At 44.3% G+C, this 19,588-nt stretch overlaps 2 protein-coding genes across 12 annotated transcripts in view; both read right to left on the bottom strand.

Annotated features, from left to right (window-relative positions):
- Agbl4 (AGBL carboxypeptidase 4) overlaps positions 1-19,588 on the bottom strand; it is a 1,315,938-nt gene that overhangs the window by 186,533 nt on the left and 1,109,817 nt on the right.
- Bend5 (BEN domain containing 5) overlaps positions 10,393-19,588 on the bottom strand; it is a 45,991-nt gene continuing 36,795 nt past the window's right edge. For 6 of the 8 annotated variants that reach the window (XM_087549866.1, XM_087549864.1, XM_087549867.1 and 3 more), the window contains 2 exons: positions 17,430-17,643; positions 10,393-10,950 (listed from right to left, as the gene is read on the bottom strand). In XM_087549866.1, coding sequence (XP_087405992.1) covers positions 10,793-10,950; positions 17,430-17,643 — 372 coding nt within the window. In that variant the 3' untranslated portion in view covers positions 10,393-10,792. 8 annotated transcript variants of the gene reach the window in all.

The following is a 19,588-nucleotide window of genomic DNA, read 5'->3' as shown; positions in this document are numbered from 1 at the left end:
AAATGAAACACAATCATGTTATCAAACACATGGAATCTTAGCTGTGGACCCTAAGAACCACGATCAACTAAACAATCAGATCCCTGACCCTGTGCTGGGAAAAGGATACAGAGAAGGCCTTGGCATGCTCCTGTTGGCTGTCTAAAGACAAGGCAAGAGAAAGAAGAAAGGGAAGGGAAGGGAAAAGAAGGGAAGGAAATAAAAGGAAAGGAAAGCAGGTAGACAGGCAGACAGGCACCTCAGAAGCATAATTTAAAACTCAGGTAGTCCTTTCCAACAAACCAAATCATTCTTTGGTTTTATTTGTTGTTTTTGCTAACTCTGGAAAGGTTGGCTCTATTTGGTCCTGGACTGTCTTAGTCAGGGTTACTATTGTTATTATCAAACACCATGAGCAAAGCAACTTCAGGGAAGAAAGGGTTATTTGGCTTACACTTCCACACTGTAGCAGGTTACTGAAAGAATACAGAACAAGAACACACAGGGCGGGAATCAGGAGACAGAAGCTGATGTAGAGGCCATGGAGAGATGCTGCTTACTGGCCTGGCTTGTTCCCATTGCTTATTTCACACACACACAACACACACACACACACACACACACACACACACACACACACACACACACACACCCTGGACCATCAGCCCAGGGATGGCACTACCCACAATGGGCTGGGCCCTCGCCATCAATCACTAATTAAGAAAATGCCTTGCAGCCATATCTTATGGAGGTATTTTCTCAATTAAAGTTCCCTCCTTTTAAATAACTCTAGAGTGTGTCGAGTTGACATAGGCTAGCCAGCACATAGGCTAAGTTCTCTGAAGAGTAGAAACACTCCAGAGTTTACCTGCCTCCTAGAAATAGTGAGGAAGCCACAGTCCAGGCCACAAAGTGTTAAATCTCTTCCTTTTCCGAGAGATTGCAGCCAATGAGGCTTTCTACTTAAATGGCCTAGAACCATCTCCCAAAGCTCCTTAACTCAGAAAAGTGCAAGTCAGCAAAATGAAAATAACTTAAAAGGCTCATTGGAAAAATGAGCTCCAGTCTCCTCCTCCAGGTGAGGCCTCTCCAAGTCCAGACTGGGGCTTCCCGAAAGTTCAGGAAGACAAGTAAGCATTAAAGGCTTGAATTTGCTTCCTAATGGGATCTGGAAGACCCTTTGGATTCCCCCTGGGTGTTCTGTGGATCCCAGGATGCTGTTAGGGCTATTTCTGCCTTTAAAGGCTGGAACAGTTCTGTGTGTTATAACCGAGGTTCATAGACAGGAAGCCATCAGTTCCAAGTCCCACACAGGTAGCATATGCTGCTCCCAGGGCTTGGCATTCCCTGCTTCTGTCACCTCACAGGGAGGAGTGTAATTGATGAACACCCTCCTGGTTGCCCCATGTGCACAGTGCTTCAGGCAACATTCCTAAGTGTGGACTTTTTATTCTTTCTCCTGAAACTAAATCTGCTTCTTGTGGTGAATGACTCTCAAGTCCAGAGGGCTGACGGACCTAGCAAAAGTGCCACTGAGTAGCCCCCGAGGAAAGGTTATGGCCGGTTCACCCACCTCACAGCTCAGTTGTTTTATGTATCTAGAGCTGTCCAGAAAGGGCCTTTTATAGAAGAGAATACTGAGTTCCAAATCAAAGAAGTAACCTGCCCAAAGTCTCAGAGCTGCTGAGTGGGAGAGCCCAGAGTAAACACAAGCAAGAAGGGTCCGAATCCTCAGACTCTCCAATCCAACCTCCTCCTTCTTTCTTATCCTAATGAAGTCTACCACACTTTGACCTGTGAGAGCAAGACCAGGATGACATCATGGTACTACTCTCTGCCTAGGAAGGGCATTTCTAACTCTCAAGGGTATATGCCCTCAGAAAACAGAACTGTGTGAGTACTCAGTTTCTTACAGGCTTGCTTCTAGGGAGAGCTCAACTTTATTCATCCCACAGAGTCTGTGAGAAGACCAGGGAACCTGAAAACAAACACATGGTACCCCACCTTAAATGGCTTAGAGCTCATCGAGAGAGATGGACACACAGTGACGGGAGTTTGCATCTGGAAGTGTTGGGGAAGGGGGTCTTCAATGCAGGCTGAAAAGCCTTGCCTTCATAAGACCTCATGGTTGCCAAGCAGAGGCCACAAAAGACATAGTTTTTGTGAACATGGGGAGACAACCATCTTGTCATGAAAGTTCTGGGTTAAGACATTTCTGGAAGAGGCAGAATGAAGACAGATACCCTGTTAGATAAGATCAGTTCTCTGTTTGTTGGGGATGTACATGTGAGGTGAGGTCACATGCATACTGCTGAGTACCTGGGACACCACACCTCAAAGGCTCTACCTGAGGTCTTACTTGGTCTAGGCATTTTCACTAGGAATTCACTGAATCCTGCGAGCAGATCATCAGGTAAGTTGTGACTGGAGTTGTCCACAGAGGAGAAAACCCAAGTCAGGAAATTAGAATCACTGTGCAGAGCCCCAGAGTTAGAGTAGTCTTCCCAGATAGCTTGGTATCTGGTGAGAGGAAGGGTCAGAAAAGGAGAGCCATTTGGCATGGAATTGGGTGTACAGAGGGAACACCGCAGCCCCCACCCCTTTATGCTCCCAACAATTCTGCAGGTAGTGGGTGGTTATTAGGTTGTGTGGTAACCTTTGTTTTATCTAAAAGACACACACACACACCACACACACACACACACACAATTTTAAAATCTTTAAAAATAATGTTAGAACTTTTGAAATAATTCAGTTCCAAGGATGTTTGTTAGTGAGACAATTACAGGGGTCTCTAGTGGAGGACAGCATTAACTTTAAATTACAATGAATAACTTAGTAAGGATGCAAAGGGTCAGATTTATGCATCTCACAAAAGGAAGAAGTCGAAACAGTATACCTATGTAGAATGCTAATTTGCCAAACTGAATATTCCAAATACAGGCAATACTCTTGGGAAGTAGTACACACATGTCTGCTTATTCTGCTTAAAATATGGCTGAGTCCTTTGGGAGGCAACACAGTGAGACATGGGGAGGAATTTAAAGATGCTCTTATCTTTTAATCCAATTATTTCACTCCTTGGAATTTATTCTACAAAGAAAAAGAAGTCAGTAGGAGGGAAACAATCAACAATCATAGAAGATGGCCCAGGTAGCAATTCCCAATAGCAAGAGGCTAGAGACCACAAGCCATACAAAGAGTTAAGAAAATAACATTGACCCAGTGCCAGGAAGGGTAGTGAGATGGTAGCTATGCAAACTAGGCCCCGGCATAGCATGCTGGGGGTGCTGGGGGTGCTTGCACTTGTGAGAAGAGCATGGAGGCAGAAGCATGAGGGGAAAGGATGACCGTGAACTTGGGTTTGGCTCTTGGGATTATGGCTGGATTTTCTTTTTAGGTTTTGGCTCTCCTTGGAGTTTTCTTTTGTAACTTAAACAAAACTGGAAAAGAAGACCTCAACCAGCTGGAATGTTGGACTGCAACCAACAACATGAAATATGATGGGGATGAATGCAAAATCCTGCGTTTCATTTAAGAAATATATTCCAAAAATCCACATGACTTGGGGTGGGAGTGGGACTGAAGAGCTGTTATGATAAAAGGGGCCAGAATAGGGGGATAAAACAACTCCACATTTACCAGGGCTGGGACTGACTGACTGTACAATAGGAGGTCAGTGCAATTACCATATTGACAGCATGGAAGGCACAGTGATAGGTAGAAGACTTGAAGGAAACTTGCTCAGCTTCCTCTAAAAGTACATACATATCGAAGTCAAGACTGTATTCACTGGGTGTTGTTCTGGCTTCAAAACTCATATGGTTCCTGATGCAGCGTGAACAACTACGGGGACAGAGATAGTGGCCCAAAAGTGGGAAGAGGATTGGGTGATGTTGTTTCCAAACACATTCTCAATCTTACCTTATTCTGTAAGTTCTCTACCTAGTCTAGTATAAGGCAATTTTATTGCTAAAGATGTTGATTCGAATTCTCAGAATAAAAGGTGATAATGCCCTGTGGATCAGAGGCTTCCTAGAGCCCCGAATTCATCCCTGAGTCCTGTCTTTGGAAATACGTCCTGAAAGAGCAGCCAGAGTGCTCACAGCTCTAATGAACCAGGATGATGCAAAAGTAAGGGTTTTCCTCACAACATCTTTGACACAATCCTGTGAGGCAGATATCCCATTTCCATAAGAGAACATAGAAATGCTCCAGTCAGACTTTCATAAACTTACCACCACTGGGATTATCAGGGAAGATAGAAGAACCTCAAGTTAAAAAACGCTCCCATCAGATTAGCCTTTATGCAAACCCATAGGTTGTTTTCTTGATAGATATGGGAGAGCACACACACACACACACACACACACACACACACACACACACACACACACACACACACTTAGGGTAAGCAAGCCAGGGAGAGCAAGCCACTAAGTAGCATCCTCCATGGTCTGTACTTTAGCTCCCAGTTCCAGGTTCCTGCCCTGGCTCTCTGCCATTATAATCTATAAACTGTAAGCTAAAATAAACCCTTTTCTCCCTAAGTTGGCTTTCATCAATGTTTTATTACAGCAACAGAAACCAAACTGTAATATGAATCTAAGATAGGTTAAGGACATGTTCAAGGTCACATACCAAAAAGGCCAAGATTCCGTGATATAATATAGGATGTTCTAAACCCAGTGTCCCCATTTTCCCCATACAGTGAGACCTGGTAGAATAGCATTTGAACTATGGGTTGGCTGGTGAAATATGCCAGAGCAATAATGTCATATCGAACACTGCAAAGAGCCATCACTAGAAGCAGCATTTGTGACTATAAAGAGATGATTTGACACATTAGAAACCTCAGGGAAGCTTTAGCTCAACTGAGAAACGTTTCAAAGATGGACTCATATGAACTGTTGGGTTGAAGGATGGCTGTTACGTCAGGGTGTGGAGCCATGTTAAAGAGTGTTATGGTACAGAGGACATCTATGGGACATCTGTAAGTTCATCTTTGACCTATAGGTTACACGACCTTGTAAAGTGCCCTGGCAGACACTGGCCAATCTCTCCACTACAAAAGATGAAAGAAGTCTTTTGCTGTGTGTGTTTGTGGATACCAAAGCACACCTTTTGTGACCACAGTAAACAAATGAGAAGACAAAGAAATGGAGTCTACTGAAACATGGTCGCAATTTTTAAAAAGTTTTTCTTTTCTATAAAGAAGCAATGCATTTCTGGAGTAACTTCAGTCCTAATAATAAACATGAAAATATAATAAAACACATATTTTTGCCAACTAAGTTGGGAGAAAAAATTTAAAAGTGGTTACACCCATTAAAGCATAAAGAATACTGCAACTGACATTCCTTTTGGCTGAGGAGAAACCACACTAAGAAAACACATGAAAGTTTAAAGGGAATGACAATACAAACGGTTCCATCAAGTTTTATTTATAAATGATCTAAAATTCCAAGGAGCTATAAATGGGCCAGGAGACAGGGGACAGGGACTGAAGTTGGTGGGTGGAGCTAGAAGCGTGCAGGGAGTCAGCCTGGATCCCAGGTCCCAACAATGCATCGTTGCATTAGATATCCAAAGAGCCAAAGCCAGATATAAAAGCTAGGAACTTCGCACAAAGGGCGGCAGGTTAGAGACCGGAGAGGCACATTCTCAGGTAAAGGGATGAATAGGAGTAGGCAGAGGGCAGAGGGCAGGAAGCGAGATGATGAATAGCAACATTAACTTTGATGGCCATTTAGTCACTCATGCCGCAGCAGTTCAGTTAGCTCCACAGATTTCCTAAGAGCTTGGGAACCAGATACTGTTTACTTCACCTTACAGTCAAGAAGCCAATGTTAAGAGGAAGTGCCTGGCTTTCAGTGTGGTAGTAAGTTGTAGAGCTGAGATGTTGTAGAGCTGAGATGTGAACTTGGATGCAACTGCTACCTGACTCAAGTTCCCTGTACTGCTAGGCTAGATGAGAGCATGCAGTGAAGCCCTGCGTAGTCTGGATTATCTGCAGGTTAACCCTACTGTAAGGATTTGAGCAACTGACTAGATGGTTTACCCAGCTGTAACTTTCGGTCCACCCACTCTGTGGATGTTAGAGTTGATCGTTTTGAATTCCAGGGAACAACATGAAAAATGGCCATGCTAAATGTGCAGAGAGAAGTGCAAACCTGGTCCTGGGACAAAGTCCACACTATACTATTTCCTGCAGTACTGTTTGAAATGTTTTCCCTACTTAGAAAAAAATCTATAGCTATTTTTATTTTTCTTTATACTTAAAAAAATATCACAATGTAGAAATGCACCCAAGAAACAAACTAGGGCAGGAGGGAAGTGGTCTTCCTCATACATTCCTTTGGCCAGAAATACACTGATTTTCACCTTCCTGTTTCACTTGAAGGAACCTGGGGTCACAACTTCTGGAGATTGACTCGGGCTCTGTCACCTTGGTGTGACCAATCCTGCCCAATAAGACACACTATCCTACCACAAGAATCAAAGGAATCCAACTGTAGAAGTTAAGGGAGATGCAGGGGAGGTGATGGCGCACACCTTTCATCCCAGTGCATCTGCCTTGAGTTCCTACCTTGTCAGCCCCAGTGAATATCTATGAGTTCCAGGCCAGCCTGGTTTATAGAAGGAGTTCCAGGACAGTTGTGGCTACTCAGAGAAACACTGTCTAGAACACCCCCACAAAGAAAAGAAAGGAAAGTGGAGGAAGAAAGCTTTGGAGAGATCACTAGTACTTAGACAGAAAGCCACCTTCAGAATGGTCCCTAACCAAACAGAATTCTGGGAATGTGAACTAACTCTAATCAAGGTTCTAGGGAAGATCCCCAGTAATTGGAGCAGAAAGTTAGACTCAACAGCCAGTATCTTCAGGTGATTTAAAGGGACCAATAGAGGTTTCTGTTTTTTTTGTTTGTTTTTTGTTTTTTTCAGAAAACACTCTTAACCCTTTTGTGCATATGCTCAATGAGTTCAAATAGGCTGGTATTTTTTGAAAGTGTTGCTTGTATTCTGATGCACATTCTTACTTTGTCCTGCGCTTATTGAATCAGGCTCTTCAAAGTCAAAGTCAAAGGAACTGTATTTTAATTACCTTGCGTATTCTTATATTTTTGGTTTTGAGCCTAGCCTTTATCGGCTGAGCCATCTCTCCAGCCCTACCTTGCATATTCTTAAGATTCTCTGCTCCACAGAAAACCTTCAAGCTTTACATAGATGTTTAAATGAAATAAATTACTGTAATGGTTCACTTATCTTTCAGGAAAAACAATGTATTTGATTGATCTATTTACTTATTTATTGAGAGAGGGAAGGAGAGAGAACTTTCAGGAGTTGGTTCTCTCCTTTGACCTTATTTGGGTTTAAAGCAGGATCTCTCTTGATTTTGCTATTATGATGCCAACTTGCAGGCCGGCTGGCCCTCCAGCTTCTGGCTCACTGTCTCCCCTCTCCCTCCCATCTTTTCCTAGGAGCTGTATCTACATTTGTTGCCAGCTCTAGTGCCTTAGGCAAGACATTTCTCAACCTTTTCTGAGCCCTTTTCATTCATGAGTGTTTAAGGTACCAGGAACATTCCAGTCAGTGTAATTTGTACAGGAAACCCCTGCTTCCCTCAGCCTTGCTCTGAAAAACATGTTGCCATGTTGTATCTACTTCTAATTTTCTTCTGTCTTATACGTTAAAGATGATTGACACCTGTGTGTGTGTGTGTGTGTGTGTGTGTGTGTGTGTGTGTGTGTGTGTGTGTGTGTGTGTTAGGGTATGTCCTAGTTAGGTTTCTGTTGCTGTGCTAAAACATTCTTACTAAAAGCAGTTTGTGTAGGCGAGGACTAATTTGACTTAGAGGTAGCCCGTCATTAAGGAATGCCAAGGCCGGAACTCAAGGCAGAAGTCTGGATAAAGAAACTGAAGTAGAGACCAAGGAGGGTGTCGCTTAATGGCTCATTTCCAGACTCAGGTTCAGCTATACTTCTTACACAGTCCAGGGCCAGCCACCTAAGGATAGCACTGTCCTCTGTAGGCTGATCTCTCCCACAACAATCAGTAATCAAAACAATGACCCATAGACATGCCAACATGCCAATCTGGGAGGCAATTCCTCTATTGAGGGTCCTTTCTTCCCAAGTGTGTCTAGGTTTGTTTCAAATTGACAAAACCTATAACAAGAGATGAAGGACTGATTTTGGGTTCATGATTGCAGATAGGTTCTATTCACTATAGTGGGGAAGGCACGGGGGGGGGGGGCTTAGATTATGGTAGGAGCATGTGTTGGAGTCTATTACATGGTAGATCAGGAAGTTGAGCACCCAATAGGAACTGGGGGTTGGGTATAAGCTTCAAAGTCTTGTCTCCAATGACCAACTCTGATATTTAGGCATTGTCTTATGAAGTTTCCAGAACCTCTCTGAACAGCAGTATCAGCTAGAAATGAAGCATTTCACAGTCTATGGAGAATAGTAGATGGGAAGATAGATTTGCAAAGCCCCCTTTTCAGGGAGGATCTGGATTCCCCTCCACACAATGCTGAATTAGGAATCATTATTAGAGTCTAGTAACACACAGTAGTAAAACAATGACGAATCCAGCACCCAGTCTATCACAGTCCTGTTGTCCCCAACATATACATAGGTCACACAAAGTGCTCTGCGCAGTCTCTCCCACTGAACTAACAAGCACCAGGGAGGCAGCAGTGTGGGTTAGTCTTTGAGGAATGCACACAGCCTGGGGGTATCCTCATGCTTAGGGAGAAATCGAATGAGGTCAACAGTGACACTTTTGCTTCTCAGGCATTTTGCATCACTTAGACCCCAGTTGCCTGATGGTGTAAAAGTAAACACATCTTTTGATTTGATTTGATTTTTTAAAGATGGGGTCTTCTGTAGTCCAAGGTGACCTCAAACTCACTGTGTTGGCTAATGTTTTGTCAAACTTACACAAGCTAGGGTCATCTGAGGAGAGGGATTGTCAATTGAGAAAATGCCTCCCTCAGATTTTCCTGTAGGCAAATCTGTGGGGTGTTTTCATGATTAATGGTTAATGTAGGAGGGCTCAGCCCACTGTGGGTGGAGCCACTCCTAGGCAGGTGGCCCAGGACCACCTCATCTCCCTAGTATGAGATGAGAGGTACCGGCTACCATCCTAGCTGAAAAGTGAACACATCTTAACAAGAACTGGCTGAACGGCAATCACAAACTTTCCTTCCCTTAGGAAATGAGTTAACCCATTTAACAAGTTCTGCTGTGTAGCCAGTTTCTATCATTCCTCCACATTGCCTGATTTCTTCACTCTACTGATAAGGACTTTGAAAAGTTATGCCTTTGCATTAAGACCACACAGCCACTTTACAGAGAGTGGGGGAAATACCACAGAAGAAAATTCTTGTCTATATCTACCACAGCGAGCACACACTGGTTCACATTGGATTATTAGATTCATTATTATATTACAAAGGATTATTGGATTTACTGAAATACAGGGTCTCAGAGTGGCACCCCACTGCACCTATTCAACCTTGAGCTTTTGTTTATAGATCGTCAAATTAAAAGAGAGTTTGAAGAACAGATCAAAGAACAGCGTCTAAAAGTCCAAAATAAAAAAAAAAGGTAGTTAACAACAATTGCTGACATTTATTGAGTGCTTTATATATTTTATCTCTAATCCTTATAGCAACTCTGCGAGGCAGGTATTCTTTTATGGAACAGAAAGAAGAGGCAAGAGGAGGTTATGTTAATGCCAAAGCAAGCAGGAGAGCCAGGCTTAGAACCTAGAAGCATTTGTCCAAAGCCCTTGCCCTTTCCAAAATGCCACACTTACTTTATTGGCATTGCATAAAGAAAAGTTCAAGTCCATGGGAAGATGGGAGGTGGTTGGCCCAAAACATGTGCTGGAGACAAAAGGTTCCAGCAGCCGAATAAAGAAGCAGATTAATGATTATGTATCCTGAAAGAACATTTGAAACAAAAGAGAATGAACAAACTGATAGCCGCCGACACAGCCCATTTTCTGGATGCAACTCTGTACCACAGCTTGCAACATTATTAGGCTCCCAGTAAGCACTTCTTTACAAATTTAGGCTCAACTGAATCAGGGAACCTGATTATTAGCATCTTCCAGACACCAATCACAGATCATCTTGGGAAAGTTGAGTGGTCCAAGACTCGTCCATGTAAGTGAGATATGACTTGAGACTGCTCCTTAGAGCTGTTGCAGGAACCATGGTTCTTAAGGGATCTCTCTCCTTCACCTGAAGGCTTTTTCCCTAGAGAAGGCTTTGCAGGCCACATGCAACACCAGTTACCTCTACCACACACTTAATAATATATATATATATATATATATATATATATATATATATATATATACACATATATATATATATATATATAAATGAGAACAACTGTCTACATCAATAATTAATGGAATTTTATTATAGAACAAAATAGAGGAGCAGAGATAGATGTCCTCCAATGGTAAACATAACAGTTCGTATTGTGGTCCCGACAGGCTACTCTGATGCTTTACAGCCCTGCAAAAAGTGCTTTTCCTTTCCACAACAACACTGGCGATGGCATGAGGCTTGTGGTGAGCCTGATGCTGAGTCTCTGTGAATCCATCTGCCTTCTGTGAAGTAGGAAGTCCATGTTCAGAATTCAAGTTCAGAATCAGACACTGACCTCAGTGCCCTAAAGGCCCCTGCCCAGACACAGCCATGTCTGGTGTAGTCTATTTGGATGGCACCATCACCCGAAATGCATACACCACACAAAGAAAATGCAAAGGCCTTATGAAAAAAATTCAAAGTTTATTGCAAATTGTATTTTGCTTCCCTTCGTTCTTCATTTTTACAAGATTTGTTGATATCCATGATTTTCTCACAGATGTACTTGTTGACTTTGGAGAGTCTCTGTGCAATTTCCGTTTCATCCACCGTTTCTTGTGCTATTCTGTCATACAAACACTCTAGGCAGGAGGAAGAGACAGGAAGGTCAAGGATTAATGATGAATTTGTGAACAAGTCTTTTAAGGAGAAGAGAGAGGCTATGCCTCCTGACATACTTCCAAATAATGGTTCACATTATCTTACATGGTTATTTCACTAAAGTCCTACCGCAAAGTAGAGCTAAACATGATAAATGTACACTTAAAAAATAACAGTAAAAGCCAAGTGTGGTGGTACATATCATTAATTCCAGCACTCAGGAGGCAAAGGCAGTTGGATCTCTGTGAGTTGGGAGGCCAGCCTGGGCTACATTATCACCGAGTTCGGGCCAGCCAGAGCTACATCGTGAGACCCTATTTAAAATTACTGATGATGCCTCAGATTACCACATGCCTCTGAAAGCCCTGGATGGTGAGCTCCCATCACACCCGCCTTCATCAATGGTAACCACTCTCCTAGTTTTCCTTTTGCTTTTTAAAAATCTTTTAATGTTATCTTGTGGATATATGTCCCACTTTCTTTTCCTGTTTTTGGCTTTTTAATAAAAGTGTCCATCTGTCCATCAGTCTGATTTGCTGATTTTACCAGTAGGACACACAATATGGCAGTATGTAGCTGCAGATCACCCAGTGAAGGTCACCCACCTTCACTGACGAGAAGTACTCTACTGGGTGACTTTGTCCTATTTTGAACTGTGCATCTGAATGTCCATGGATACCTGGTTTTGCAATTGCAAACAGCTTGGCCAATATTTGAGGATATTTATCCGAGAAACTCTCTAGTTACCAGTCTAGGCACGGCAATGCTGACTACTAAGGAGTATGGTTCTCAGCTTTACCAGGTGATGCTTGGTAAACCACGTTGTGCTGGCTGCCATTCTAAGTGGTAATAATACTGGCTGCCCTGTAACTTCAACAAAACTCCACATCCTTAGACTTTTATGTTTAAAGGACTCGTTCTTACTAGTAACTACTAACGAGGCTTAGGATAGCTACTCCTTGAGACATCCTACTACTTCCTATGGTGAGGCAGAGCCAGCCTGGACAAGACCTGACTAGCTCCTGATTTTCATTGGGTCTCCCAGCCTGAAGATCTGATACAAACTATCACCCTAGAATTCCCTAATCATTAACTCGGACAACGAACTCTAAAGTAGCTTTTATAAAGAAGCCAAGTATGATGGGTAAACATAAGTAAGCCCCTTTCAAGCAATAAAAAAATATAATACCCATGTGGGATTGTTACAATTATTTTATATTTATGCAACTCTTAATTTCCCAGAGCTGAGTGCAGTGAGTGATAAATGAGCATATATATATATGTTATATATATACACATATATACATACATACATACTACATAAATATATGTTGAATGAAGAAATGAATGAATGAATGAAGAATGAATGAATGAATGGTTTTCTAGGGAAGTCTGAGAAGATATAAAAACTCTAGATATAACAAGTAGGGAGATAAGGCAGTTGGGAAAGTTATGGCCTTAAATCAGGAAGACACTAGTCCCATCCCTAGAACTCATAAAAAATAGCCAGGCATGGTGAATTACAAGCACTTGGGAGGTAGAGACAAGTGGATTCCTGGGGTTCATTGGCTAGCTAGCCCAGAACAATTGTTGATTTCCAGGCCAGTAAAGAGACCCTATCTCAAAAAATAGGGTAAATGGCAAGAGAGAAACAAGACTGACCTCTAGCCTCTATGTACACACACACACACACACACACACACACACACACACACACACACACACACACACACACAAATATCTAGGTAGGGTGTATAACCACGGGTGAAACTACAACTTCTTTGGTTTCCTCATGGAAAAATCCAAGTGACAGGAATCATGATGGGTAAGCACAGTCTTGTCAACCCAGAGAGGTGATAGCAGGCGGCAGCTTGTAAGAAGAGCTGTGCTAAGCCTTCCACTCACACAGCAGAAACCTGGGGACTCGAGTGAAGAGGCAGTTCAGGTCAGAATCCATCGCTGCTTCCCACTTCCTGCCCTTCCAAGTATGGGTAGGGCCCACCTCTTCTTGCCATCCACTGCAGGAGTGTGTGCCACAAGTGTGCTTTCTCGGGGCTGCCTCTTCTCTTCACTGAGAGGAGTTTGACATAAATGTGCCTTAAGTGGCCTCCAATTGTCCCCTGAACACCCCGAGTGTTCCGTTCATCTATCTTCACTCGTCTATAAAGACTGATAAGAAGACGGACATTGGGGTCTTCTGCTCTGTCTACCTACAGTCCCTTCCCTTACAAAGCACCCACAAGGAAAGTGTCCTTGTCCTCTCTTCCCAGAAGATCCTGGCTCCAATTATCACCTTCCTAGTCCTGCTCATTCTCTTGTGCTCATAACCACCAGCTGAGTGAGGAGACCTAGCACTCTGTTCCCATGGCTGCAGAGCTGCCTATTGGAATAGACTGTGATAAAATCTGATCATCCCCACTTCCCTAAGTCAGGAGCATATGGACAGTCGAGCAAGCTTGCTGAACTCCTCTAAATCAGAGAGAAGTTCAGGCTCAAAAACGGCTCTAATCCCAGGTACCCCTGGGAAAAACCTAGGGTACTTGTCTGTATCCAGTGGTGTCTCAAATCGGAAACTGGAGAGTTCTGTCTTTCCAGTGGTCTTCAACACAATAAAAGCAGGAGAGAGAAGCAAGCGAGAGGAGGGTAGGCATGATGGCCCCCTGAGGAAAGTGGAAAGAGAAGGGCATGCACTGAAGAATGTGTTCAAGAAGCCCCCACAGAATTCCAATCATCTTCATTTCCTGGGGTAACAGCTCGAAATGGCCCCTCAGGTTGATTAAAAGGCTTTTGTTAGACTCTAACTTATTAATCACCTGCAGTTGCTGGGAATGTGTCCCTCTGCGAGGGAGCATTTGAGATTATTGCTTAATTAACAAGGTTTATAACAGCGCTAATGTGTCCCATTAAAAAAGTTATAAAAATTAACCAGAACGCAATGCTGTGGCTCATTTAGAAAGCTCGGATCCTCTGCAAAAGGTCATTGGACCTTAATAAGATTTAACTGTCACTTTAGAGCTTGTCATCAGAGCAAGGCCCAGCTCTGTCTTCCAGCTTTCATCCTCCCAAAGCAGGGTCAACACTTCCCCACAGTTCTGCTATCTGGTAGGGGATGGTTTTAACATCAAAGAGGACATCCCCCCAGTGCTGTGAGTCTGAAGGCTTCTGCCACTTTTATATGCCAAACATGACAGAGGATGTTCACATCACACCAAATAAATACAAACAATCCCAGTCCTGCCAAGCAGCTTGCCTGTGAGGAACCAGCCAAATACACGCTGGAATCATTCAAATCATTAGGCTGGAAATGGGGACTGTGTGGTGGTATACCACACATACTTTGAGCCTCCTGGGCTGCAGTGAAAAAGTCAAACATCAATCTCGAATTTCAGTACAAGAGACTTCGCTGACACCTGAAGCCTGAAACCCCACTCTGGCTTGGCTCATTCTGCCAGAGCTAAGGGTCCAGGAATCCTCCAAGAAAAAGAGCTGAGCCAGGTTTTTGGTGCTCTGGGACTCACGGTGGAAGCACCCAGTCACACTAAGAAGTCAAAGAGAATTTCTTGAAGGATAAGATCTTAAGCAGATCTGCTGTAACCAGCAGTAGCTGGCCCAACGGGACAGGTAGAGAGGCTGTGGCTATTCCAGGCATAAGGAATAATGCTTGCAAATCCCCTGAGGGGAGAGCAAATGAGGCTTGCTCAGTTCATTCTGCTAATAACTAAAAGCTATGGCCAAAGATACAGCCAGCAGCCAGACTCAATGTACTTGTGTAACATGCCAAGAGGTTCACCCGCTAAACACGGGGACTCTGAATTGGCTGGGGTGGGCGGGTGAGTGGTGGTGAGGGGTCACATCTATTTTCTGAGAGGTCACTCCAGTTACATAACCAGGAGAATGGTCTGGAGGCTGCAGGAAAGAAAGCAGACAGCTAGGCCTGAATTATGAGAGTAGAGTGGATCTGGAATGACAGAAAGGGTTTAAGAGGTATTTAGTTAGAAACAGGAAGGATGGAGAGGCAGGAGTGCGGAAATGGGAGGGAGATGTACCTGTCTGGTTATGCTATTCATTAAGAGAGGGAACACAGAAGGGCAGAGGGCTACATGGGAAAGGACAGTACTCTTAAGTGCTTACTCTAAGTACGCAGGGAACAAGATGCTCACAAAGCCGAGCTTCTAATGGAGGTGAGGAAGAAGGGGAAGCATAAACTAAGTAAGACATGCTGTGCAGAGCCTTTGATAGGGGCAACGTGACAGAAAGCAGTGGAGGCAGGAGGATGACTAGGAGCTTATGGCTAGCCTGGGCTACAGAATAAGACCCTGTCTCAAAAAACAGACAGACAGCACACAGGGTTTTTTTGGCTAAGAAAACAAAAGCCGAGTGGGATCAGTACTCAGTTACAATGACTGGAGACTACACTAGGCAGTGAACAGGAAGTCAGCCACAGTCTCTCAGAACAGAGGCCACACTCAGCAGGTAAGTTCACACTGAAACATGCGGCTATCTGAGGGTACCTGGGACCTGCTGAGTCACATTCTGACAAGTGTGACAGAACTGGAGGTCGCAGCTAATGGGCAAAGCAGGGAAGCCTTCCCAAGGAAGACTTTTGTCAGGGTGACCCCTTGAACAAAGGTGCACCATTTCAGACAGCAGCCGGCTGAAGGTTACCTCTTATTATCTAAAAATAAGTGGCTGCCTTCTTCATGAAGTTATTATGAAGCTCCACAAAGCTTCACAAATCAACCATAAGCTAGTCAGGAGGGGAGGAGATACCTGCGTCACACCGAAAAAGGCTGCAGACCGCAGTGAGAATGTGTGGGTTTGCATCCAGATTCTGAAACCTCAGAGCAGAGACCTTTGCTGCACCGTTACTAGCCACCCTGACCTCTAGAACATCCCACATAACTCGTCATTCTCTACTGCCTGTGCTCCAACCTTCCTCTGAGATGGTGCTAGCTCTCCATCATCTCCCGAGGGGTCTCCCCTCTAAGTAATGGCCTCTGGGGCCTCTGCAAACTCAAGCTGTAGACTATGGCTTTCACTTCCTTGTAAGAGTGTCTGTTACCCACCTCTGACTTCACTCGCCTCTGTGCAGCCAGCCATTTCTCCTCTTGAGCCACTTTACCTGAGTGTGCTGGCCTCTATACTAGTGTCCTCTGCCTGACCTACCGTTCCTCTGACCTTCACCGCCTTTTCCTGTATAACTCAGCTGGAATCATATGTTCCAACAGGCCTCCTCCCCAACAGAGCTGACACAGCCCTTTGTCTCTTCATATCATGTATGAGACTCAGAGAACCTAAAGCTGCCTGACTGTGTCACAGATGTATTTGGCCCCAGAATGTGCTGAAGGACCTGCTCAAACCAGACATTCACCTGACTGATCACTGAGTCTTCAAAACATGGCAGACCTGGCCATTTAGAGAACAGTGATCAGGGACAGTCTATAAAGCCACCCTTAGTTTCCTGGCTTTCCTATTATCGACTGGGGAAAAGGACTTACTACTTTTGTGGCCCGGTTTCCTATCTGTGAAAAGGAGAACAGCATCTAGCACTAGGGCTGTTGCTGGGAGAGTGAGTTGGTAGACTTAAGTGTTTAAGAGACATCGTTCTAGTGTAGTGGGGCATCACGAGTACTCAGGATGATTAGCAGTCACTGCTTTCATTCTGCTCTGTATACTACACTCCTTACTTTGTGCTGACGATATAGTACTATTGTTCTTATCTTTATTGTCATCATGAGACTGAGTTCCTTACAGATGAACATGGTGTCTTGTCCCTTGTGTTCTGGACCCCCAGGGGAGAGTCTAGCAGAAGCAGGGTGTGGCTTGAGAAAGAAGAGAGAGGAAGGAAAAAGGGAAAAGGGAATGAAGGATGATGCATGGGAGCAGAGAAGTGAGGAAAAAGGAAAGAGAGAGGAGGAGAGGGAAGATGGGTAAGGAGTATGGGATGTAGCCATATCTTGGGTAACAAATGACTCCTTGATCTTCTGCCTGTCTTCTCCAACACCAGCAAGGAGGCTTTGTCAATGGCTCCTCATCATATTGACTACTCTAGACGTGGCTAATAAGTTTCCCCAGCCTCAGCCTTTACCACTGTCTAGACCACTCCTTTCCCAGGTGCACTCCTCTGTTCATGGCATTCCTGCCTGCTGAAGCACCTCTCCTCCTCACTCACCCCATCTCTGCATCTGATGAGCATCAAAGGCCCCTCAGCAGTCCTTCTCCCTGGGCCAACACTTTTGAATGCTACACCCTCAAGTCATACTTGTGCTGCTGTCAGTCATTTGTCCTGTCCTGGGTGAGATCTCTAGTGACAGCTTATGATGTCTGCCTCTATGTTCCTATGTCACACTCAGGGGCTGGAATACAAGGGGCTTCAGTAAGCAAATTGAATCCTGCAAAACACATTTCTGACAGGATAGAGGACAGGCTGTCCAGCATTTGTTCCCACTGGGTAAGTTACCTCTGACGATGCTTAGCTTATGAGGAGAGAGGGGTGGCTTTGGGATTGCATCCTTCTTTTTTTTTGTGGCGACTCCTGTGACACTTCTGTTTTTCAGAACATCTGTTCCCCAGATCATGACTGCCAAGTTCTTCGTGTACTTAGAATCTCCTTGGGTAACTTGTAGCTGGTGCCATTTCTCCTCGTCAACCCAAATCCCGCTTCCCAGATGGACCTGAAAGAGGTAAGAACACCACACCTGTTTAGTCTGACAGGAAGGCAGCTGGAGGCCACTTCTGTCCTTTAAAGCCCCGCTTCCTCAATGTTAGGGATTCGTGCCACAGATGCAGCAACAACAGCCTCACTCACAGAATCCCTGTGATGCACCAGGCCTTATTCTAAAGCCCTGACTTCATTGTCTTAAACAGAAGGTGCTACGAGAACACTGTCATTTCTGATGGGAGAACTAAATTCAGTTAGGTGAAGCCACTCCGCTCTTGGACGGAAGAGCTGTAATTCTAAAGTGTACTTGTGTTACTAGATGGCTGCTCTGATCCTGGCCTATGCTCAGGACACATGGTTCTGTGTGTTATACTATAGAACGATCAGCCACTCTCTTACCTGCAGACTCCCGGGCATACCTCTTGCTCACATGGTGAAGGTTGCATGGAGGACTCACCCAGCTATAATGACCACTGGTGCTTAGGTCTCCTCCCCAAGATTCTGTTATGTTGGGTCTGGGTGTGGCCTAGACAGCAGGATGGTTTAACTCCCTAGATAATTCCAATTTAGAGCTAAGTTATAAAACCCCAGCCAGCTGGCAGGGGCAGAGCAGCTGCTGGCTCTGCAGCCAGCAGGAGTGTGACTGTGGGAGCCCTTCCCTCGCTCTAACTGCAGCTTCCTTATCTACGAAGTGGGAGACTTGGATTCCATCTCAAAGTTCATCCTTCTGGCTCAGAAAACCTAGGATTTTAGGAAATTAAATACAATCACAATATATCTGGTTTGATTTTGGTAGCGCACACACCAGAATACAATCTCTTGCTCCCCAAAAAAGACACAGTAAGGGTGACAGTGAGAGCCAATAAACCAATCCACCCTCTCTGCTTCCAGAATGTTTAGTAAGGAGCTATAGCATTAAAATTTGTCCCCATTTTTGGCCCTTGACAACTTGCAAAATAATACTTATGTTCATCATTAAAAAAAATGTTTTAACCTTGATGTTGCCATTCAGGTTGAGTTTCTGCTGCCTGTGGACGGAGAGGAGGAGCATGCTAATGAGCTGACCTTTCCAAGGGGTGTGAGAAGGCTCTGACAAAGGTTCTCGTTTTCATAAAGACATGCTGATCATCACCAGGCATGAACAGGAGTCTTGGTCTGAGATGGCACACATGTGTGCGTGCATACACACACACACACACACACACACACACACACACACACACACAAGCATATGCACACACAAATTGATGGCAGAATGTAAGAACTCAAGAACTCAAGTTCAAGAAATGATTAAAGATCCTTCTACCAAAGACAGGCTTGGGATGACAGGCGGATACAGAGATGGGAAGCCAGGCCAGTCAGTAATCTGTGCTTCATCAATGGCTGAGGTTTTCTAACTATGAAAACAAAATAACCAGGCACCTTACTTCCATTGCTAAGAACATGTTCTACACACCACATCTAGTTTCGCCTTCTTTTGCTCAGAAGATCATTCAGTGCACTGTGGGACGCCAGACAGCCAGAGCCCCTGGCCTCTCTGTGCTGAGCACCTCAGTACTGTAAGTCAGTTTGTTCTGCTCAGAAATATAAGCAGCTCTGGGGTGAGATGTGCTGCCCAGGACTGGCTTAGCAACCAGAGCCCAAGGTCAAATTTGGCCTTCTGCCCTGCAGTCTGTGCCAGGTGAAGAGGCATGCCGAGTACATGATCTCCAAAGGACCTGTGTTCTTCCCTTGATAGCACAGCCAGCCGCACTAGCTTCCTAAGATGGCAGGGAAACAAGGGGCTTTGCTCTAGACTCGAATCTGAAAGAGGAAGCAAAGACACAGGCAGCAATTCTCCTGTATCAGCCTTTTGACTGCTGGGACCATAAGCCTGCACTACACTACCTGGCTTAATTTATTACTCTGGGGGAAAGATGAAGCCATGTAAGCCAGTATTCTAGAAGGAAAAAAAAAAA

This window comes from Rattus norvegicus, chromosome 5 (genome assembly GCF_021556685.1).
Source record: "Rattus norvegicus strain SHRSP/BbbUtx chromosome 5, alternate assembly SHRSP_T2T, whole genome shotgun sequence".
Classification (NCBI taxonomy): Eukaryota; Metazoa; Chordata; class Mammalia; order Rodentia; family Muridae; genus Rattus; species Rattus norvegicus.
Note: the sequence above shows the minus strand (reverse complement) of the source record. Positions and strands in the feature narration are given on the sequence as shown.